We start from the raw sequence: 24,812 nt of genomic DNA on the forward strand, positions 1-24,812 counted from the left end.
ATAAAATTTTAGCCAATAGAGGAAAAGGCCAGGCGCGCAGAGCGCTGTAAAGCAAAATGACGACCTCCTTCCCCGTGCTCGTAAATGGTTATATCCCACTGCACCGCCCTAGGCGGATCATTGTGAATGAATAGTTAGTTAGCTCCTGTTCGGGATAGCTCCTATTATCAGAGTCAAGGGACATGATATGGTGGACGCATATTTTCTAGTACGACTTGCTCGTATATCAGCATGAAACAATCCAAATATTCCATTATGAATCCTGTGCATAACACCGTGCTTTGGCTCTGCACAGCATTTTCCTGACGTTTAATCAGCTTAACTTTTATGGCACCAATTTCTGTGTTTAACGACGTAAGACTGTTAGAAAATCCTAACAATCCGGTCAAGGATTCCCTAGGAGTGAAGCCTATCGACTTAAAAATGCCAGAACCTGACCTCGTTGAGATTTATAGAACCAATTTGCCAATATCAAACCCATATGGAAAATAGTAGTACGGTAGCGTAAATATTTCCTTCCAGACAAAATATTTTCAACTCTGTACAATTGTGGTTACAGAATGGGCGTTCCACACGTACACTTGCATAAAAAGCCTGCAGTATTCTTGTAGACTCGCAAAGAAGATGGTGTCCGAGCATAATGCCTAGCAATTGCAGAATTAACATCGGCGGAATCTAACCATGTGCGGACTCTAGCCATGTATTGGGATGTTGATCCCAAAGATGTCCCAGAGATTCATGGGGAGTAGTAGGAGGGATTGGTCATCGTACTGGATGAGCCAATAGTTCCTCTCAAGAGTCACTTATACTCGAGCTTTTATTGATATATAATTGCTCAAAGAAGATCGAACACATCAGTAAGATGTAGTTACTATGTTGTTTTTCTAAAGTATTGTCATTCTGTACTTGTAGCTTTTAATCCTTGTGTTGTTATATACGCACATTTACCATTAAACAACTAAATTTTGTTGATGTGTGTCGGTCACACATGAATTCTCAATTCAATTCTCATTTAATGAAACATAGTTACAATATGAATGCCTTACTACATGAACGATTTAGATTTCCTATTTTTAAAAAATTTTCCCTTCTGAAGTCTGGCGCAGTCCCCAAAAGTAGTACTCCCGAAACTAAGTTAATAACAGCGAAAAGTTCAAGCCAGGCCTGGTTTAATAAGTGTAGCACATTTTGTCAACAACCTCTGGTTTAATAAGAGTAGTTACCGTATTCACACAAAGAAAATGATTAATTAATAAATGGAATGCTGTTTCTAAATCCCCAATACTCTGATAACAAAATTCCCAAACAAAAAATAACACATATTTGATAAGCAAATATCCATTTATTCAGTCCTAATGAATTATCAGCACCACTATAGAAACGAGAAAATTGCCAGTCTGAAACTTCACGAGGGAAGTTGCTAAAAGATGTTGACATCTCTGGCTGCTAGGTCCAATCTGTTATTTCACCTCATTTGATATTAACTCCTCTTAACCTGGTAGAAGAAACTTTTTGGGAAAGAAGAATAAGAAGCCTATAGTTACATATGACTTGCAAACCATTTATTCTGGTTTGCACGTAAATGGAACCTCAGAGTATCCAATTCAATATTTGTTATCCTCGGGGTGAATGGTATAAACTTCAACATCTTCCATGCCTTCGCTTCTGACTGAATACTGGAAAGTCCATCCATGACAAGCTCCAGCATGAACCCCTTGAACATTCAAAGCGAACACTGCTCCAACAAAATCAGGATATTTCCTTTTGATTCGTGAAATGGCATCAACTGCCGCATCCCTTGGTGTCATGCCTTGCCTCATGCTCTCCACAACTTGATAGCTATAAACCAAAAACCAAAATTGTTGAGAAACCATCCCCCAATGAAATATTGAAAATACTCCGGCACTTGATTTATAAACTAAGAACCTCTATTTAATTATTTAAAAGTTTCTCTTCTTAGCGAGCTATACAATTTACCATGGTAGAAACCGCATCATCACGTCACCATCGCCTGTTGCACCACACGCACCTGCTTCCTGGTCAGCATATGCAGATGACCCTGCAATTGGGCCATCACCGACCCTAAAACAGAACTCAAATCAAAATCTTAACAGATGATAGCCTTGCTTAACAATGCCAAACTAAATCATGTGAGAATTATAGAATCTATATATATATATATATATACATACAATTTTGGGTGCAAAGTAATAGTTGCATCCAAATATATATATATATATATTTTTTTTGAATTTGTGTGCAAAGTAATAGTTGCAGCCATAAATATTAGGTAGTTATTATACTAATTCTGAATCTGTATAAAAATTATGATGAATAACAAATAATCAACCACCATAATTGGATGATAATGAGACATCCAGACAAAGAAATACCCTACAGCAATGAAATGACGTTAGTGAATTTGAGCATAGATTTTTAAAAAAATTGAAATCAAACTCCAAGATCTTCCAAAGTTAAAAACCAGTGTAGCTCCTGTGATGAACATCAAAGCATCGTGATGCTCTGCCAAATCACCTGAGTTAGATAATTACCTCAAAAGAATTGCTAAAACTACTGAAAAACAAAGCAGATTATATCAGATGCTCAAAACCTTTCCCCTCTTTCAAAAACAATTCAAACACAGATTGCACAGATTAGGTAGTAGAGTTATAAACCTCTCCTCTATTCAAACCCAGCTTGGAATATCTTGAAATTTCAAAATTATGCATTTGGAATATCTCCAAATTTCAGAATTTAGCAATTAGCAAACAAAACAGATCAAGTTTCTGGTAAACTAACTTCCCATTATACACAGCTCAGAATAATGCATGTCCTGTTGACCTTGACGTGAGTTGTGACATTTCAAAAGACAAGGCTAAAGGCATGTTGTCAATACGCTTGACACAATATTTGTGAAGGCTAAACCCATATAGACTTTACAGACATTTCATGTAATTTTGGTTGTTTTCACTGTTTTTCTAGTTCATTATCTTTCATTTTCAGAAAGAACAAAATATTCTATGAAATGATTACTAAAGACAATACAAGGCCAACAAAAAAGTATGCATTCTTTTATCACAATGCGCTTCAGGAAGATGATAGCTCTAAACTAATCCTCTTTTTGTGGCTGCCTACTTGCCCGGCTGGTAACCTCCACATTTCAAATCATTATAATTATTCACAACCAACATTACTGCCTGACACATCTCTGGTCCTCAATGGCATATACAAAACAGGATGTTAGAGAATGTCTCCTATCCATCCCTTATTTTTCCAAAGCCCAAAAATGTCCTTGGGAATCGTGACATCATAAAAACAGCAAAAGACGGTCATTCCTCAGATGTCCCTCGAGCAATAAAGGACATCCAAGCATCCTGGATGGGAGCAGAGGGACAAAGGGTAAATCTATTTTTATTTTATATGTGTGTGTGTGGAGAGAGATTTACAAGGGGAATAAGAAGCCAAGAAGCCCCATGAGCCTTAAAACATAAAAGGCAAGATTTTTTTGTCTTTTTCTGTCACCTAGTTAGAGTTCCGAGTGTTTTCTCCACAGCTGGAAGACAATCCAGCCACTGCAAGGTAGGGGCTACTGTCATCATGCTTCTGCACTAATCAGTTCTCAATTTTTTTAATTTTTTTGTGATTAAAGGACTTATTTGCTATTTTTTTCAGTTTACTCTTTGTTGGGAGTCGCAAGTCACAGTCCAACAACAGCCTGTCAAGCATTACTTTAATCTTCAATAAAAATGAACCGTAGTCATAAGTGTGAAATTGATGAAGTAAATATCAAACATAAACCCAACGACATAGTGATTTTGAAAGGAGTGTTAGGGTTTTTCCATGCTTATATAATTTTGAACACCAATCAAGCTGAAAAATCCATAAACCATTGAGACATTTAGGAGTTTGCACCTTAGTTAAGCACATGGTGTTGGAGAATTCCACTCTAGGTGGTGATAGCTGTCATCTCATTCCACTTCATTTGTGAGATCCACTTTTAGTACATATATCACATTATCATCCTCATAATTGCACATACTTCATTGCATAATGGAAGATGATCCACCTTTGGTGGACATGTGATTCCACCTTGTGCAGGTGTAAGCTTATCTTTGTCTCTTATCATCTTGCCTATATATGCAGGCCTATTCTGTACATTTCAATTATGTCCATCATGTCAAACAATGTCCACTATGAATAATATTATTCTTGCATCTTAATGCAACTGTCTTGCCATTCTCTAGTGCAAGTTATCTTGGTCTTTCAATTGTTCCTGAAGGTGTTGGAGAGTCACCTAAAACTCTGACAACAAAATCAAAATGACAATTATTAAGAAAATTAATTACCATATGTATTTATATATAATAATCAAATGATGCTATCATATTCATATGAAGAAGCTCAAAAATCAATCAAAGAAGACACCCATATTAAAAGCTACAATATATGCAGTTTACCATTTCTATACTTGAGATAATAGTTCAAAACGTTATCTACTGAAAATACCGGAGTCATATTGACAACATGAATAGAGATCATATATACTCGAATTGATAACTATCTATTATATAAACATTACGTACTTGATATATTAATATATATTATAATATAAATATAAATATTGTATATTATTAATACATTATGTACGTATTTGATATATATATATATATATAACCTAAACAATATTATAAATATATATACATCACATGAAGTATATCTAATATAATAGATATCCAATAATAAATATTAATAATATATTAATATATCAACGTAAGAGTAGATCAATTAATAAATATAAATGGCAAACACCTATCGCATGATAGGAATTACACTAAGCTACAGATCAAGGAATACGTGACTCAAGAAAACATAAGTCGTGACTAGCAAAGGTCATTTCCCTCACACCTAACAAAGGATAAAAACAGAAGGAAATAATACATATTCAATTGCTGGAGCGTTATTTTACAAGGAAATGGGGATGCGGTGACTTAAGGGGGGAATCCACACCAATTTACAAAATATTATATATATGAATAAATATTATTTGGAAGTTTGTATTTTCCTCTAGAGATGTCCCGGAAACATCTCGGATACTTGGGGACATCTAGGGGACTTTGACTTTGACTTCTTCAACAAATGAGACTTTGAAAGTAACACAAATTTGCCATATGAATTCTGCTGATTCTTACATTTTAAGATTCTATTATGTATAAGTACATGCTTTATCCATGTTTTCAGATAAATATTTTAAATTTCTCTATATATTTAGTTTTCCCTGTTGTTATATAGCCATTCCCATTTCCTCAAAATTGACAAAAAATTCACTGTTCCGAAAACCTGTCCCACTATCCCCTACCGTCCCCGTCCCAAAAACTTGGGGGAATGTAAATATAAACAAATTACAAAACATAAAGTTTCAAGAAACATTTAGACTTGAATGACAAAAAATGATACTACGACAACGTAAAATAAGTTAAAAATTAGAAACGTTTAAAATTAACAATTTAATAAAAAAAAAAAATTTTAATTTTTTACTTCTTGTGGACGACCAATTGTCATGAATGATCTATTGTATCAAACTTCTTCTTTCATCTATGTGTTTGTTTGCCCGCTTACACCACTCTAGATTTAGCCATCATATACAATACAGGCTCCTGCTCATTAAACATGCTCTCTAACAAAATAAAGTAACTAGCACATCTAGTAGCCCTATTGGATTAAAGAATTCCTTCTTTGAAAAATTCTTAAAGAAAGCAAATGAGATTTTAATAGTTGCAAATGAAGATCTGTCTCTAGCTTCTCCCACTACCATCTTCACCCAATCTATCGTTCAAATGTCTTTCAATCTGTTGCTTGTTACATGAACATAATATGGGGCCAAAAAATCTGTTTTACACCTTCCACCATCCAGCTAGCTAATTTACACGCAAAAGATGACTCAATTGCCAATTGTATAACATTAGAAGGATGAATCAATTGCCAATTGTATAACATTGGAAGGCCAACCTTTTTTATGGAATCTTTCAGAATATGTTATTTGGAAGTTTGCATCCATCCTCTTTCGTAAACATTGAATAGCTTTGAAGAACACAAGATAATGACATTGTTGAGTGTTGACGTCTAATATTGGTCCACAAATCTATGATAATAGAGTATCTGTTCCTTATTCAAGTCTATTGTATTTCCTCCATCAGTAGACTCAACTTAAAATACACTATCAAGGAGGATAGGCATGGCTCATGTTCTTCATGGAAAGCAAATAAGAGACCAACAACAATTGCATTTGTTTGAAAAAAGAATTAAAAAAATATGCATGGCATAGGCATCCAAAAAGTGACAGTAAAAAAGTTGACCATTTCTCATGATTGTATATTATCCTTGCAACAACTGTATCTTTTCTCTTTCCCTTAGAAGAACCTTCTCCACTTTGACTCTTTAACATCTAAAATTTGGATAGTCGTCGACATAATATGTTGTATAGTCCTTATTGGTATTCCCTGTTTTTTTGCCTCACCCCCCATCTACAACCTAACCACCTCAGCCTTATCAACTAAGGTTGTTATTTTACAACCTTATACCCCCATCCAATTATGCACCAGATATGAGAGTAAAACCTTTGTGTACTTGCCTCTATAATCTTTGTTACAAAAATGACAGAGACATACACTCTTCTCCCTCGGAATATTTTTCTTTTCTGTGTATTGTTGTTGCAAATTGTAAACATGGTTGTTCTCAATTCAATGGACCCTTTGCGTGAGTTCTAAGGATTTCAGAAGGGGATACAAATGGGTTATTAGTACTCATAATCCCTGCAAAACTCTCAATGCCAGAAGAACCCCCCAGTAGTACCACTATGGCCTCTTTGTTGCTGCTTGTTCTTGTTAAAAACTCATTATAGTTGCAAGCACAAACATGAAGCCAAAAAATAATGCAAAAGAATCTGTACAAACAAACAATGAATTGTTAACTTATTAGAAATAATGTTGTTTGATGTAATTTTTTCAAAGACTCCTCATGGTTGCAAGTGCAAATACAGCTCTCTTGCCTCCTTATTGCTGGTATATTCTCTTCTCATAACTGTTATCTTTCTGTCTTCTCCACGATAAGAAGAATGGGAAAATGTTTTTCTTTTGTTCATGATTGATACTGTGATTATTTTAGGTTAAGAGGTGTGGGGATCCTTATGGGGCCTCGATCACCCGTTTTTTTCCAAATTTTATGGTATTCTTTTATGTTGGCTGGGCTGAAGATGTCCCCTACTGTATTGAAAGAAAATTCTATGGTTCTGGAAACGTTTTCAATAAAAAATGAGAATCAGGTACAGCTAGCGAACGTTTCCAACCCATCCCAAAAATATCCAATAAAAAAACCCTGTCAAAATATACAAGAGACACCTTCCCAAGGTACATAGATATAATTCAAACTACAAAAATCACAGCCTAAAGGTCAAACTTAACAAAACACTCAGTCATGTACCATGAAGAGTCTGTGGGGCTGTCGTTTAGCATGGGCTGTAGTTTAGCAGGTGCTATAAAGTAGTGCACTTTTTGTGAAAGGGATCAAGTCTCAAAAACTAAGCAGGCATGCTCCTTGATGCCAATGTGGCTTGCGTAGCAGTGAAGTTGACACTACATGGTCTAGCAATCTGATGGAAGTGGAGGAGGCCTACACTGAGATAATTAATGAGCTCATTTAACCTTGTCAAATAAAAACCATACACCATAAAGGGAATTTAACAGCAAAGAAGCAGTGTGTCTATGTTACAGTTCATTAAAATAATACACAGCAGAGCAACATCACAATTCCCTCTCTGCTCCATAAAAACTTGTATATACACATCCTCAACTCTTCAAACAATGACATTCTCACAACACTTGAACCTACTTGAGCGTGTTTTGACAACTATAAGATAGAATGGCAAGAACATCACACGTGATATAAGTTAAAACCATGACATGATATGCTATAAGTTGGTACCCTCGCACAGGAATTGTTTGTGCCATCAAAATACTCAGCAAGATTTATGCATTGTTAGTGAAAGACAGTTTAAGTTTTGAATACAAAATATTTCGTAGTATAGCTACTGATATCCAAGTCTGTAATTATGTATTCCCAAACTTTATAAAATCCAAATCAAAATCTGTACATCAACAATTCAAGTTAATCTGAAAGTTAAGGTCTTAAAATATTGAATCTATGAATTTTCTCTATTAGGCATCACGAAAGATAAACATCTTCTACATGTGCTTACAGCTCTTGTATATACCAACTGCAATAATCTAGCAAAGGTCAGCATTCTGATCTGGACCTATTTGTCCAGTGCATGAAATGATATGTACTGGCCACATAAGTCTCTTTCTGGCTCATCCATGATGCAGCAGCAGACTCACTTCTAAACTCATTACAGGAGAGAAACTAGCAGATAGGAGAGTTGCTCAAGCTGCACCTGAAGCAGAAAATTTGTTATGAAAGGGCCTGACCTTTAGCTATAATGCCAGATTATTCTAATGAACATGGATAGATTATTTGATTTTACAATTTTATCTTGTCTTTCAAATCGAATTACAATTCTAGCTCTAAAAAGGAAATGTTTCGGAGCTTGTGTGTTCCTGCTATGCTTTAAAAAGGTATATGTTGTAGATCTTTTGTCCTCTTCAGCTGCCATTAAAGTTTATGACAATATTGTAACATTAAATGGAAAGATAGCCTTGGTGTTCTGCTCCAAGGTTTGGCCAGAAGGAAGTAGTTAAAATATTAATGGATAAGGATTGCATTAATCAGTTAAACAAGATGACACAAACAGCTTTGCCCAAAATAATAAACCTACCAAGCGCTGAAAACACAACACACATTGACAGAGGCAGGAATTGAGAGGAAAAAATATTATTATCTAATCCAAAGACATGAGAAGATCATTTTGAAAAAATCAAGTCACTAAATTTGCAAATGAATAACAAACAGTTTGCATGCCATTGAGACGGGATAACCAATGAGTCACTAAAGTTGCAAAAGAGAAGAAATAATGTTAAACCAAACAATTTACTCCAATGACAAATGCTGATACTTTATTGCTGCAACTGCTTTTGCAGCTTCAATTGCAGTACCTGTTTAAAATGTGGACTCAGGCCTAGATTACGAGGAGCCATCACAGCCAAAAAAAGGTAGCAATTCAGATAACAAGACAGACAGCAACCACTAAAAATGCACTTCTAACTTCTAAGTAATAGTGTGAATGATACTTCTGATATTGACCAATTGGTGAACATACAGTACTTTGTGAAGACTATATCAGATCAAGTGCAGCATTCATACTCATTGGATCAATAAGGTCTGAGTTGGCACCCAAACCTGCTCAGCAAAAGTTTATGACTTTGTCTAGTGTAAGGAAAAAACCTATGTCAACAATAGTAAGTTTGCTTTTAAAGGATTTCCACTACCTATTTTAAAATTTTCCAGTACCATTCTTATTATTCCAAATATATTCATTAAAACCTTTCAGGTTTTACTTTTAAAGGTCATTTTTGTTCAGATTTAAGCTGGATTTTGATCATTTTTTATACAAGTTCCAGAAGCAGTACATAAGATTTGAATAATTTCAGTTTTGCAATATATCTCTAACAAATATTTTTAATGTTCCCTTTCATAATGTAACTTGATTGAATCATAATACTAGTGATGGAAAAGTGAGTATATGTTACCTTCCAGGGATCTTGAAAGTGGCCCCGTTTGTAGAAGTTCCAACAGCGATGTGGCCCAACTATATAAAGGACAAGGAAATCAGAAATTCTTGCTTCAAATTATTCACACAATATGTACTGACAGCTAATAAAATGCAGCAGAGGTTGTTAAGGGTTGCTCACTTTATCAATTACTGCCATGGAAATAGTATCATGGTTATGACGGTTAATGTGCTCTGAGCCTGTTTTGGCATTGGCCAAGATACTGTCTCTAACAATGGTGTTTCTGTTATCACATGCATAATATTTTTTCTGCAAATCACATGCGCCTATTACAGGATTGTAAGGTCCACATCCATTGATAGGAATTACACTCTTCCGAAAATTTGGTTCACAGTTGTTTTGCTTCCATTTTGTCCACTTTTCTAATGATTCTGGTGAACTCAAATTTGTTGGTCCTGGAAGCCCCATTGAGAGAGCAAAAGTGGAAGCTCGATTGCCAACAAGCAGAGTATGCTGGGTGTATTCACTAACTAATTTTGCTGCCCTGATTGCCCCTTTGACAAACTGCATACTAGCTACAGCCCCAACCTCCATTGTCACCTGACACAACCCTTGGAATGATGAACTCCAATTTCAGTAGTTCATGTCAAAAAGAAAAATGCTAAATTTTTCATAAACTTAATTTTAAAAACCAACAGGAATTTGACCAGAAGTTTTACCCCATTCATGACCATGGCATCAAGAGTAGTTTCTCCATTTTCATCTGGACTCCCACCAGCACCAACTGTAGCCGTAACAAACAAGAAAACCAACCTTCAACAAAGTAAACATTCTAAAAGTGATACACATTGCATACAAGTTAGCAAAGGAAATTTGGATACAAATTATTTACTAAAAAATGCATTAAGGAAAAAGAAATTAAGAATGAAATGTACGAGTGGTAAATTATTAAATATGAATAAATAGTAAAATTGCGACAAGGCTAATTCTAAGAGAAAATAGAGCTGATATAATATATGGAAGATGGTCTCTACCACCATTTTCCACCTAAACATTCAATTATGCCCCTATGACCTCTAAGGAAAGACTCGCATAGTTGGAAAAATCGCCGAGTGCTTGGCGAGTTTCAAACACTCGCCGAGTTTTTATGCTCAGCGAGTTTTTTTCCATCTTACTCACGGTTTCAAAAACTCGGCTGGACCGGGCTTAAAAGGGCAAAGACTCTTTTTTTTCATTGTTTGTTGTATTTGTGTTCTCTAGAGCCTTGAGGTATGGAGAGAAGAAGGTTTGGAAGCATTCTTAGCTGATTGCAAGTGATTTAAGGCGGATTTGAGTGGATTTTGGAGGATTCTAACCGGTTTTAGAAGACAAATCTCTTTCCAAGTATGTTCATTTTATCATTGTTTGAAAACATTTTATAGTTTTAACAAATGTTCTATTGTTTTTGTTGTTGATTGTAAATGATTTAAAATCATTTAAAAGAATTTTAACTCTATGTTTGAATCATTTGAAAGCCATTCAGCTCTATGTTCCACAATTTTTTTTTAATAATATGTAAGATTTTCTAAAACCAAACCCTAATTGTTCTAACTTTGTTTATTCATTTTTCTATAAATTTATGTGTAGGGCAGCGGTCAAGCATTAAAAAAAATGACAAACCCACAAGAAGAGTGGCCGCAAACACCATGCCCATCTGGATATATAGGCACTCGACCTAAAAATGCAAGAGATAAGGCACGGCGGTATGCCTATGAAGCTCCAAATGATGTTGGGAAGGTGATATGCATTTCATGTGAGAGACTTATTTTTGGAAGCATAAACCGCTTCAAATACCACCTTGCAAGCATAAAGAAACATGATTCAAATCCTTGTCTCAAATTGAAGAAGAAAAAAGATTCATCAATGCCCTACTTGCAGCTGCTGAAGAGAAAAAATTGAATAGGGAGAGGGCGAAATTAGCTATAAGGGCAGCCATAGCTGAATCTCAAGGAGCTCCTTTTGATATGCAAGAAGAAGAAGAAGCACTTGAGAACATACCAGGATCTCTTCATAGCCCACAGATCCACAAACAAAATGCCTCTTTTGCTAGTTCCACTTCTTCTACATTTCCTAGTTCTTCATCACCATCCGCATCAAGGATAGGGAGTTATTTTGTGCCTAGGAACATAGCTGGATCACAACCATCATTAGAGAGCACTAGATGGTTCATGGAGGTGCATGAGCAAACTGATATTGCAACAGCTGATTTTTGGTTTTTCAACAATATCTCAATGTATGCGGCTAATAGTCCCTATTGGTTCAATTTGGCGAATGCAATTTCAATATTAGGCAAAGGGTACAAGCCGCCTAATCACAAGGATATGAGTGGAAGGTTACTATTTTACTATTTAGTAGTTTTAAATAATTGTGTTTCACTTCAGTTCATTGTTATATTTTAAATCTTAATTGTTATTTCCTATTTTTTACTAACACTTTATTACACCTAAATTTTGTAGGTTGCTTGACAATGCAATTGGTAGGGCAAGAGTATTGATAGAAGACCAAAAGAAAGAGTGGAAGAAGTATGGCTGCACCATTTTATCTGATGGGTGGACAGATGGAAGAAGTAAAACCATTATTAATTTATTGGTTGCTTGCAAAGATGATGTGGTGTTTTGGAAATCTATTGACGCCTCCAACAAAGTGAAAAATGCACACATTGTGAAATAACCCCAACAGGATTATTGCTTATTTTAACACCGAAATCTTAATACTTCAGGGGTTTGACGTTTCGTCAAACACTTTGCAAGCAAGGTCACTAAGAACCAGTGATAAACTGAGACAAATTCTATTCTTGTAGTCTGAGTTATACTAAGAAAGACAATGTACTATAAAATTCATGCAAAAGGGTAATATCTCAAATAATTCGCCAATATCGATATGACAATTGCAGTAGATAATAATACCAATGATGTTCAGGAAAGAATTCCTATTACAATCAAATGTTTCAATGCTTAACCATAATTCAATAATCAAACAATAGACCTGGACTGTAAGGAATAAAAACCTGAGATTGCCGCCAACTTACTACCACCCTCTGTCCAGTCTGAGCACAATTTCTCCAGATATAATTTGTAACAGGAATTCTGCCAGTCTAAACTTTCAATGAACTTAAACCTTTTTGAGTCCGCCACAGCAGAGCCCTTGCCAGTATTTTCTGTATGGATATTGGACAATGAACCGGATTTTACACTTTTACTTGATCCTGTGATGGCATAACCATCCTGAGAACCACGTACTATAATGGTACTGCGTTTAGTATGAGAAACTGATGCAGTTAACAGAGGACAATGTTGCATAGCAGTTGTAACTCTTGGATTATGAAGAGCACGCAAAACTCCACCAGGTCTCTGACTTGCACTCTTTCCTTGGTTTGGTGATTCCGACCTGAGCCGCTTGGAATGGCCAGAAAAAACGTGGATGGAATAGGAACAGTAAAAATTCACCAGCTGGTAGAGGAAAAACCGATGCCGCTAACTCACCCCCGAGTTTGATCACTTGGCGAAGGTATATTTCAGCTACGGAATTATACAATGTGATGAACCAGTATTTTTGAACTGGTACGACTTCATCCTTAGTTCGACAGCTTGCAAATTCGTTCCCTTATTTCATGCTCCACGGAAGCACTGCTATATAGGAGGCTGGCCTTAGGAAAATTGCTCGCCTAACTCCCGATTAAATTGCCCTGCAATTACTCTACGATTTTATGAATCGCAACCTATCACCTCTGCTTGCGTTGATACTGAGTCAAACCTTACATATATTCCGACCCGTGTCTATTCATTGTTTCCGCTACTCGTTGCATCCCGTCTTCAATAATTAATATGGATCGACCATAATATACACTTCAAGTGCGGCAGTCTCCGTCTAGTGATCCGACCTTAGGCCCATATCTATGCGCCGATGTGATGACTGGAGTTCGTCTTCAATACAAATGCCCACAAACTCTCCAATCCTGCGATGCCATGCTGCTCTTCAAAAGATAACGGAATTATTATGGATAACAAGTTCTTACCTGCTTGGTAGAGTAGATTGTTGTTTATAATTTCCTTAAACCCTCAGACTGATCAATGAGTTACAAGTCTTCAATTCTGCAATGCTTGTGTAGGCGGCAATTAATTCCGCACTAGCTGATCCTTCCACGACTAGTGATGCAAAAACCACAAAAATTGGCCTTAGACCCAAATTAATGCCCTGATGAAATGACTGAATGTCACCTCCAATCTGCAATAATTCAGATGATATTTCACACCCTCAAAATTGCGTACCTATTGAGAGTTATCGTTCTCAATGGCCAATTATGACAATTGTAGAAACCCTAGGTTCCACAATGCACCTATGATTGAATCACAATCTGAAATCAAAAGAGAGATAAACAACTGCCTGATTCGAATGGAGCCCCGGGGTGCCTATTTATTCTTTTTTCTCCATCTTCTCCAGAGACTTCTACAACATTTTTGATCTTATCTCTTAAGTGACTTTATTAAATATTTTTATAATCCAAGTCACTTTATTAAATTAATTAAATATAAAGTTATCTTTTAATATTCATTTATTTGATAACTTTATAAATAATTAACTTAATATCACTTATTTATTTAATTAAAATAATTAATTAGTCGTCCTTATAAAATATTCATTATTTTGGACAACCAGATTAATTAAATTAATTAAATCGAACTGTCACCAAAAATGGGGACATGACAGTCCGCCCTTCCTGAAATTGCTTGTCCCCAAGCAATGGCTGAACCATAAACCAATCAGTATGCCTGGGTCCCAAATGTAAATCTGTGTATCATCCCAATCCGCACCATACTCTCGTGGAGAAAACATTATTACCAATAACTGAAAAACTGTACTCAATTCCCAAACAACTGACAATTCTGGTGAAATCATCTGGAAACCAACTGTAGATGTCGGTAGAAGAAACCATTCTGCGGAACTCAAGCCAACTGAAACATCAACTCTATCAAGACTCAAACCCCTGTCAAAATGACACCTACACCCAACTGCACTGTAGATATGACAACAGCCATAGGTACCTGCATCACTGCCATCAAATCCAATCTCTGAAAAACTGCTCCGGGTGTGTCGATGCTACAGGCTGAGTAACTTGCTACTACCAATTTTATTTTCAAAAGATGGTGCCAATCTATCCCCTAATGGATGGTAAGAAACTGGAGCCAATCTACATCTGCGTGAAATAAAATCTTCTATCTCTGTGTCAAAAGAAAAATGATGAGCGTACCCTACCGTATAATGCCGGTAAGAACCTCCAAATTTTGTTGCTAGCTCATCATCATTGAACTGGAAATCAACATATGGCTCCAATCTCTGACTCCGAGTGACTGTAGGTCGGATAGGTCCCTGTGCACTCTGCTCAACAAACCCCTCCTCGAGATCCCTGTGAGGTAGCATAGTAGAAAGGACCCCTATAATCTTCTCAACCAATCTGCAAATAACACTAGTATCTTGGATGAGAACACCTTCTGTCACTTTATGCGAGTCCAAATGAACACATGCACTATCCAGCAAATACTCCATGAACGGTTCAGTGCAGTAAAAATTATATGAGGAAACTTTAACATACTCCCCTTTACACCACAACTGGTCCTCCTGTAAGGGTGGCATACTCAACTGTACCACACTATCAACTATCTGAGAAGAATCAATCTGGAAACTTGACTCTACCGGTATCCCGAACTCATTAGAACCAGCGACTTCCAAATCCTGAATATATGTGTCAGCCTCAACAATATGCTCCTTAGTAGCAACTGCGGAAGTGTACTTACCATCATCCACCTCAATAGTCAAATGAACTGGGTCTGGGGCTGGTTTTGACCGCAAATACTCCAACTCCACGGTCACCTCTTTTAACTGAAGTTGTGACTTTTGTAGATCTTGCTGTGTGTCCTCTAAAACCTCAGTAGTCGCTATGAGCTCCTGGGAAAGCTCGCTCACCTCTTCTTCACAATCCAAGAGTGCCTCATAAGCTGTACTTCCCCACTCAACGAAGTGATCACGGTCGGCTACCAATCGTAAATAATCCTGCTTCAAAATCCAAACAGCTTCACGCAAGGCATGAATCTCTGCCAAAGAAAAGTAACCACCGCTGGACTCATCTGTCATAGCAGTACCCCAGCCAGTAACGGCCAACAATTGACGAGCAATATCAAAATGCTCACAAGCGATAGCAATGTCTTGCTCACTAACTTTCAACTGGCTAGTCACATGATGGCTCTAGCTGAACTGTCTCCTACAAGCCTCTTCTGGTGCGTTGTCTATAGGGGTATCCTCTAGTTTATTGATTTCTAGAATATTATCATCCATATCTTGCGAATCATCTCCAAGGTCCACATCAACATCCAAGTTGTCAAAAGTTGTAGTACTGCTGTCAAGCTCTTCTATACCCAAAGAAACTGTCAAGGAAGCTGAATCTTCAAAACTGTCCACTTCATCCTCCTGGATGTCATCAAGGCCAAAACGATCCTGGAACTCATCTGTACACACTGCCAAATATGAAAAATCTTCAACACCTTTCAGCAAGAATGGTCGTCTACATATATGAACCAAGCCCAATACCGGTGTATAAAAACCAATACCAACATCGGACAAGCTACTGGCACAAGGAAAGACAACACCGTGTATTCTGCTAATCAAATCCATGATAGCACTCAAACAAACATTGCTACTATTAAGTGTTAAAGATCTCCAGTTAACTGAATCCCAAATGCTGCTGAAACATTCTCGAGTCCATATCTGTGAACAAGGGACAGCCGGTAACTCAAGCAAACTCCTTACTTGAGTAATGTGACCAACTGGCTCTACAAACCTGTCTGACCTTGTCCTTGTATCCTGGATGTGAATGCTAGATGAATGCGCAACATTATCAGCAACCACATATGACCCATCAAATGTAGAAAGCTGAGTGTTAGACGTGCCAAATGAAACTAAGCTTAGCTCCATGCCATGCTCATTCTCATGTCTCTCCCAGTCCTGTAAAGCCAAAGTTGCTCGAGTGTCCTCAAGCTCGCGAGAAACCTTGTCAATTTCCTCCTTCCTTCTCAAGGCATCTGAGTAGTCTCTGACAAGTCTAAGAAGATGGTCCCGATCTGATAGAAGATGTAGATAACTCAACTTCATTGTTCCCATTCCTTCACTAATTGCCTGTAAGTCAAAGCAAGAAGATTTTGCCTGAACTCCCTTATGCCTTCCTTGTGACTGAATCATTCGGATATGCTCTTCTATCATCTCCCACATCCTGTCATGATGAGATAAAGAAGTCACAACACTATCTTTGCTTACCTTTAGCCGACTAGTCAACTTATGTGAAGTACTACCAGTCTCAACCTCATGTGACAAAGCATCTAACTGAGCCTGGTACTCTCTGTCAGCAAAATCATGAATGCTCAATGGCTGCTCAACTCTACCAGGTATCTCACCATCAACATTCTTATCATCATCTGAACTCACTCCACTGTAATCATTGCTTGTCGGAACCAAACTACCCTGAGTACCTGAGACATAACCCTTGGGAAACCCGTATACAACTGTCTCAACTTGAGTATCGAGTTGACAGTTACTATCCATCAGCGTAATATCCTTCACCACTTCTTCCTGTGACCGAACTGAAACCTCTGACCGGTTGCACACTTGTTTCTCGAACTCCTCATTAAGGTTCCTAGTAACATCGCCCACTGTATCAGCTAGTGCTTTGCGAGAAGGTTTTCCGAATCGAAATCCAGTTGACTTATTCACCTTAGTTGGGTCGGACAGCCTGTCATTCATACAGTGGTGCTTAACCAACAGTTCAGACATGTTATGCCTTATTTTCCTGAGCTCATCCTGAATGTCTGAATAGTCCTCCTTTCCACAATTTCGACTCTGCATACTGTGTCTATTAATGGTCCAAGATTGTGTCCTTGGAGACTTTGTGTTGTACTTGTCCATCTTGGTTGAAGTAGAGTGCGGATCACTCATGTAAGTCAGTTCTCACCCCACAGGATGGCAAGAAAACCGCTCTAATACCACTGAAATAACCCCAACAGGATTATTGCTTATTTTAACACCGAAATCTTAATACTTCAGGGGTTTGACGTTTCGTCAAACACTTTGCAAGCAAGGTCGCTAAGAACCAGTGATAAACTGAGACAAATTCTATTCTTGTAGTCTGAGTTATACTAAGAAAGACAATGTACTATAAAATTTGTCATGCAAAAGGGTAATATCTCAAATAATTCGCCAATATCGATATGACAATTGCAGTAGATAACAATACCAATGATGTTCAGGAAAGAATTCCTATTACAATCAAATGTTTCAATGCTTAACCATAATTCAATAATCAAACAATAGACCTGGACTGTAAGGAATAAAAACCTGAGATTGCCGCCAACTTACTACCACCCTCTGTCCAGTCTGAGCACAATTTCTCCAGATATAATTTGTAACAGGAATTCTGCCAGTCTAAACTTTCAATGAACTTAAACCTTTTTGAGTCCGCCACAGCAAAGCCCTTGCCAGTATTTTCTGTATGGATATTGGACAATGAACCGGATTTTACACTTTTACTTGATCCTGTGATGGCATAACCATCCAAAGAACCACGTACTATAATGGTACTGCGTTTAGTATGAGAAACTGATGCAGTTAACAGAGGACAATGTTGCATAGCAGTTGTAACTCTTGGATTATGAAGAGCACGCAAAACTCCACCAGGTCTCTGACTTGCACTCTTTCCTTGGTTTGGTGATTCCGACCTGAGCCGCTTGGAATGGCCAGAAAAAACGTGGATGGAATAGGAACAGTAAAAATTCACCGGCTGGTAGAGGAAAAACCGATGCCGCTGACTCACCCCCGAGTTTGATCACTTGGCGAAGGTATATTTCAGCTACGGAATTATACAATGCGATGAACCAGTATTTTTGAACTGGTACGACTTCATCCTTAGTTCGGCGGCTTGCAAATTCGTTCCCTTATTTCATGCTCCACGGAAGCACTGCTATATAGGAGGTTGGCCTTAGGAAAATTGCTCGCCTAACTCCCGGTTAAATTGCCCTGCAATTACTCTACGATTTTATGAATCGCAACCTATCACCTCTGCTTGCGTTGATACTGAGTCAGACCTTACATATATTCCGACCCGTGTCTATTCATTGTTTCCGCTACTCGTTGCGTCGCGTCTTCAATAATTAATATGGATCGACCATAATATACACTTCAAGTGCAGCAGTCTTTGTCTAGTGATCCGACCTTAGGCCCATATCTATGCGCCGATGTGATGACTGGAGTTCGTCTTCAATACAAATGCCCACAAACTCTCCAATCCTGCGATGCCATGCTGCTCTTCAAAAGATAACGGAATTATTATGGATAACAAGTTCTTACCTGCTTGGTAGAGTAGATTGTTGTTTATAATTTCCTTAAACCCTCAGACTGATCAATGAGTTACAAGTCTTCAATTTTGCAATGCTTGTGTAGGCGGCAATTAATTCCGCACTAGCTGATCCTTTCACGACTAGTGATGCAAAAACCACAAAAATTGGCCTTAGACCCAAATTAATGGCCTGATGAAATGACTGAATGTCACCTCCAATCTGCAATAATTCAGATGATATTTCACACCCTCAAAATTGCGTACCTATTGAGAGTTATCGTTCTCAATGGCCAGTTATGACAATTGTAGAAACCCTAGGTTCCACAATGCACCCGTGATTGAATCACAATCTGAAATCAAAAGAGAGATAAACAACTGCCTGATTCGAATGGAGCCCCGGGGTGCCTATTTATTCTTTTTTCTCCATCTTCTCCAGAGACTTCTACAACATTTTTGATCTTATCTCTTAAGTGACTTTATTAAATATTTTTATAATCCAAGTCACTTTATTAAATTAATTAAATATAAAGTTATCTTTTAATATTCATTTATTTGATAACTTTATAAATAATTAACTTAATATCACTTATTTATTTAATTAAAATAATTAATTAGTCGTCCTTATAAAATATTCATTATTTTGGACAACCAGATTAATTAAATTAATTAAATCGAACTGTCACCAAAAATGGGGACATGACACATTGGCTTTAATGTTGGAGTATGTTGTCATGGAGGTGGGAGTAGAGAATGTGGTGCAAATAATCACAAATAATGCAGCAACATATGTGGCAGCAGGTAAATTTAATTTTTTATGTTCAATATGAATCATGAATGTAATGATATGGTATTATTCAATTTAGATTTGATATAAATACTAAATATGGAAAGTTTGTAACTAATTATTGATTTTTTACTAATCTTTTAGGTAGAATCCTCCAAGAGAGGCATCCCACACTTTTTTTGTCACCTTGTGCAGCACATGTCCTTCACCTTCTTTTGGAGGAAATAGGAAAACTTGATTGGGTGAGTCCAATTGTGGAAGATGCTAGGCGAGTCACCAATTATATCTATAATCACCCATGGGTTCTCAATTTGATGAGAAAGACCACTAAAGGCAAAGATTTGGTGAGACCCGCTATGACAAGGTTTGCGACGGTGTTCTTGACATTGCAAAGTATTCTCAACCACATATTGGCTCTAAAACAAATGTTTGTGTGTGCTGATTGGGTTGCTTCATCTTACTCAAAGAAGCCCAAAGGAGAAGCTGTGGCACAAATAGTCTTTGGTGATAGTCTTTTTGCAAAGGCTAAGGAGATTGTAGAGGTAACTTCAAGTATCAAAACATTATATTTTTAGTTTATTCAAGTTTCATTAATAATTCATAACTTACCCTATTATTAACTAATTTGTATTTTTCAAATTTCAAATGTAGATGTCCATGCCCCTGGTTAGAGTCTTGCACATATGTGATGGGCAACAATCCCCAATGGGAGGTCTTTATGAGGCCATGGATAGGTCCAAAGAGGCTGTTAGAAATTACTATCAGGGGACAGACTCAGATTTGACCCCATTTGGAAAATAATTGATAGGTGGAACAATATGCTCCACCAACCCATTCATGCAGCAGGCTACTTTCTCAACCACATATTCAGGTACTATGATTGTCCTTGAAGTTGAGATTTTACTAAGACTTTATTTTACTTTAGTTTTTAAGGTTGTGTGGTAAGACTTAATATCATTTTCTATTTGTTTTAGGGTTGATGATTCCTACTCAGATCCTAACGGAGAGGTCATGGAAGGTCTCTCTAAATGCATTGAGAGAATGATATCCAATGAAGAGGAGAGAGACCTTGTTGTGACCGAACAACAAGTCTATGTGGAATTGAGCAGTAATTTGTTCTCTTCTATGCTAGCAAAGAGAGCAAGATCTACTCAAGCACCAAGTAAAGCGTCAAACTTTAAAACTTTTGCAAATTGATAAATTGTGTTTCTGATTATCTTTTTTCATTGCTTTATAACTTTTTATATTTTGTTTTGCAGATTCTTGGTGGGCAAGTTGGAGTGGCAATACCCCCAATTTAAAGAATTTTGCTCTCAAAGTCCCATGCCAACCTTGTAGCTCATCCCATTGTGAGTGCAATTGGGGCATATTTGAGTCCGTCCACACAAAGAAAAGAAACAGAATGACTCAAAAGCAGCTTAATGACCTTGTTTATGTGCACTATAATCTTAAGTTGCACATAAAAAAGGCACAAAGTTCAGCACTACCTGGTCCACTTGATCTAGATGAGATAGATCTTTATTCTGATTGGATAGCACAAAAGCCAGGTCCATTGTTTACACCAGATGAGATCGCTGATTTGGAGAGGCAAGCCATGGAGGGGGATGCTAGAACTGAATTTCATTTCACAATGGATGGCATTGAGGACGAGGATGATGATGATTCAAGCTCAGAGGACGAGGCATTACCAGTGCCACATATAGGAGGAGATACATCCTCTTCCAGGACGCCGAGCCAGACAGTAGGGATTTCGAGCGAGGAGGCACAACCACAGAGTTCACAGTTACACAACGCACACCCTATCCCAGTGCAGGGCACTTCTTCGAGGACTAGACCCCTTCGCTTTCCTGCTAGTACAGCTAGAAAGAGGAAGATGTGATTGTATTGATGTATTTAGACTTTTAGTATTTACTTTTGGTTTGACAGATTGAAACCATAGTTTAAAATTTCGCAGACTTATCGCCGATAAGTCAACTTATCGTGAGAACTTTTCGACGGCGAGAAATAACAAGTTTTTATCGCCAAGTATGGACGCTAAGAAGTTGAACTTCTCGCGGCAAGAAAATGGTGAGATACTAGTGATAAATCACCAACTTCTTGTGATAATTTAATGTCTTCTCGTGAGCAGCGTCGGTATATACCTGCATTTGGAAAAAACGGCATTTCATTGTTTGTTTGTTGCATTTGGCATCTTGGGTGGGGAGGAGAAGGGTTTTGGAGCAGCACTTAGGTGTTTGGCAGCAATTTGTAACGAGTGGATTTGAAGCTCTTTCCAAGAAAATCCGGATCCACAAGTAAGTTTCTCAATTTATTTTTCTGTTGAGTTAAACTTTTTTTGTCTTCCCATACTTGCATATCTTACATCATACTTGCATCATACTCGCATATCTTGCATTTGTAATGTTCTCTAATACATTTTACGGTTTTAAAGTGAATGAGTCATGACAAAGAGTCAAAGACCTAACACCATTTTTTTGCAATTTTCCCAAAAACAATCAAATTTTTCTCAATAATTTCAAAACTTTAAAGCTAATACATTTTTTGTTTTATTCTCTGATTTTCCAGCAAATATGGCTTCCTCTGCATCTAGGGCAGCAGCATCTTCTAGTGGTCCCATAGCATATCCATCTGTATTCATAGGCACGCGCCCTAAAGGGGCTAGAGACTTTGCATGGAAATATGTCTTTGAAGGAACAGAGTATAATAGTGTCATATGCATAAAATGTGAAAGACAAATCCGTGGAGTCATAACTTGTTTGAAGTACCACCTTGCTGGTATAGAAAAGCGTGACACAAGGATTTGTGCTGTGACTACGGAAGAAATAAAAAGAGAGAAGATTGCTTTGCTTAGTGCCCAAGAAGAGAAGAAGTTGAAAAGGGAAAGGGCAAAATTGGCCATGAGGGCAGCCATTTACGAATTGCAAGGTATGTTTCTTTTTAAGTTTTAACAATCATTTATTATTTTCTAATCACGACTAATGCTTGTGCTAAAGCCTAAAACAATTATCAATTTATCATGATTCATAATGAGATGATGTGGGTTGTGTTATGTGACTAGGTATCCCAGCCACCCTTGATGAAGAAGAAGAAGCAGTTGAGGGGATAGTGGGCTCTTTTCGTGGCCCAAAGATCCGCCTACGGAACACACCTACTCATGGCAAGTCCTTGGGCTCAGCTTCCACATCTGTTGGATCTAGTAGACCGCAAAGCTCTTCTATTGATGGTTATTTTGTGCATAGAAACACACCTAGAGCACAACCATCATTGGAGGGTACTAGATGGAACTGTTATGTGCATGGGCAACTTGACATTCAATGTGCTGATTTTTGATATTTTAACAAGCTCTCCTTCAATGTTGCAACAAGTCCATATTTTTTGAATTTTGTGACTGGTTGTATGGTAGCAGTAAAGGGCTACAAACCACCTACTCCTGCAGCCTTGAGTGGGAGGTAATTCACTTGTTTCAAACTTTAATACTTTTACAGTTTTCCAATTTACATGTTTTTGTTGAAAGTAATTTTTCTTAATCAAACTTGTGTACTTAAAGTGAATTTATTTTTTATTTTGTGCTTGTAGATTGTTGAAAGATGTTTGCAGGGGTAAAGAAGTGGTTGAAGAGAAAAGGTTAGAATGGAAAGGACCATACTTTCAGATGGATGGATGGATGGAAGAAACCGTACCATCATCAACTTTTTAATTTCTTGCAAGGATCAAGTGATCTTTCTTAAGTCCTTGGATGCCTATACAAGATAAAGACGGTTGAGACTTTGGCTCGAATGCTAGAGCATATTGTGATAGAGGTTGGTGCTGAAAATGTAGTGCAAATCATAACCGACAATGCAGCGGCATATGTGGCAGCGGGTAGGATCTTACAAGAAAAGCATAACACACTCTTTTGGTCTCCTTGTGCAACGCATGTTATTGAACTTCTTTTGGAGGATATAGAGAAATTGGATTGGGTGAAACCGGTTGTAGAGAAAGCAAGGACGATAACAAAATATAGCTATAATCACCCTTGGGTCCTTCGCTTGATGAGAGACTACACCAAAGACGAGGAGTTAGTTAGACCCGCGGTCACAAGATTTGCAACGATTTTTTTAACATTGCAAAGTGTTCTTAAACATAAGAATCCTTTGAGGCAGATGTTTGTGTGTCCAAAATGGCTACAGTCAACTTATTCAAAGAAGGTCGATGGGCAAAGTGTTGCACGCATTGTGTTTGACATCCAATTTTTTGAGCGCGCTTCCGAAATTGTGGATGTGAGTTGGAAACTTCAAAATTTGATTTTTTTTGTACTTATTAATCAAGTCTTTCATTATTATTTTATAACCCTACTCTCTGATTAAGAATTGTTTTCCACTTTTCAATTGTAGGTGGTGAAGCCCTTGGTTATAGTTCTCCGCTTGGTAGATGGGGAACAAACCCCAATGGGGTCCCTTTATGAGGCCATGGATAGGGCAAAAAAGGCTGTAAGAAATAAGTACAAGGGAGAGAGCCTAAAATTTCAGCCCTTATGGGATATTATTGATAGAAGGTGGAGCAATCAGCTCCACCAACCCATTCATGCATCAGGGTATTTCCTCAACCCTTGTTACCGCTTCTCTCCATCATATGCGGATCCCAATGGAGAGGTCATGGAGCGCTTTAGTAAATGCATGCAGAGGATGGTACCCGACATTGCAGTGAGAGACCTCATTGTGGCCGAGATGGAAGTGTATCAAAATGCAACAAGCAAACCATTCTCCTCAACCTTGGCAAAGAGAGGCAGACAGACTCAGACACCAAGTACAATATTTGGAATTTCGAGTCTCTCACATGCATGTGAAGTAGATAAATAAGCTACAAAAACTTGTCCTCATCTTGCTTTCTAACTCTTTAATATTTATCTTGCAGATGCTTGGTGGCGAAATTGGGGTGGTAATGTCCCAAATCT

At 37.5% G+C, this 24,812-nt stretch overlaps 1 protein-coding gene across 1 annotated transcript in view; it reads right to left on the reverse strand.

The window, feature by feature from the left end:
• Nucleotides 1–1,322: 1,322 nt before the first annotated feature.
• The window catches only part of LOC149540609 (N-terminal nucleophile aminohydrolases (Ntn hydrolases) superfamily protein), an 84,592-nt gene continuing 61,102 nt past the window's right edge, over nucleotides 1,323–24,812 (reverse strand). The window contains exons 3-7 of the mRNA XM_089801701.1: nucleotides 10,400–10,464; nucleotides 9,861–10,280; nucleotides 9,699–9,757; nucleotides 1,978–2,082; nucleotides 1,323–1,839 (exon numbers count right to left, since the gene is read on the reverse strand). Of these exons, the coding sequence (XP_089657827.1) occupies nucleotides 1,605–1,839; nucleotides 1,978–2,082; nucleotides 9,699–9,757; nucleotides 9,861–10,280; nucleotides 10,400–10,464 (884 nt within the window). The 3' untranslated portion in view covers nucleotides 1,323–1,604. The remainder of the gene's footprint in view (nucleotides 1,840–1,977; nucleotides 2,083–9,698; nucleotides 9,758–9,860; nucleotides 10,281–10,399; nucleotides 10,465–24,812) is intronic.

Source organism: Cupressus sempervirens, chromosome 9, assembly GCF_028749045.1.
Source record: "Cupressus sempervirens isolate cs-2001-9-10 chromosome 9, ASM2874904v1, whole genome shotgun sequence".
Classification (NCBI taxonomy): domain Eukaryota; kingdom Viridiplantae; phylum Streptophyta; class Pinopsida; order Cupressales; family Cupressaceae; genus Cupressus; species Cupressus sempervirens.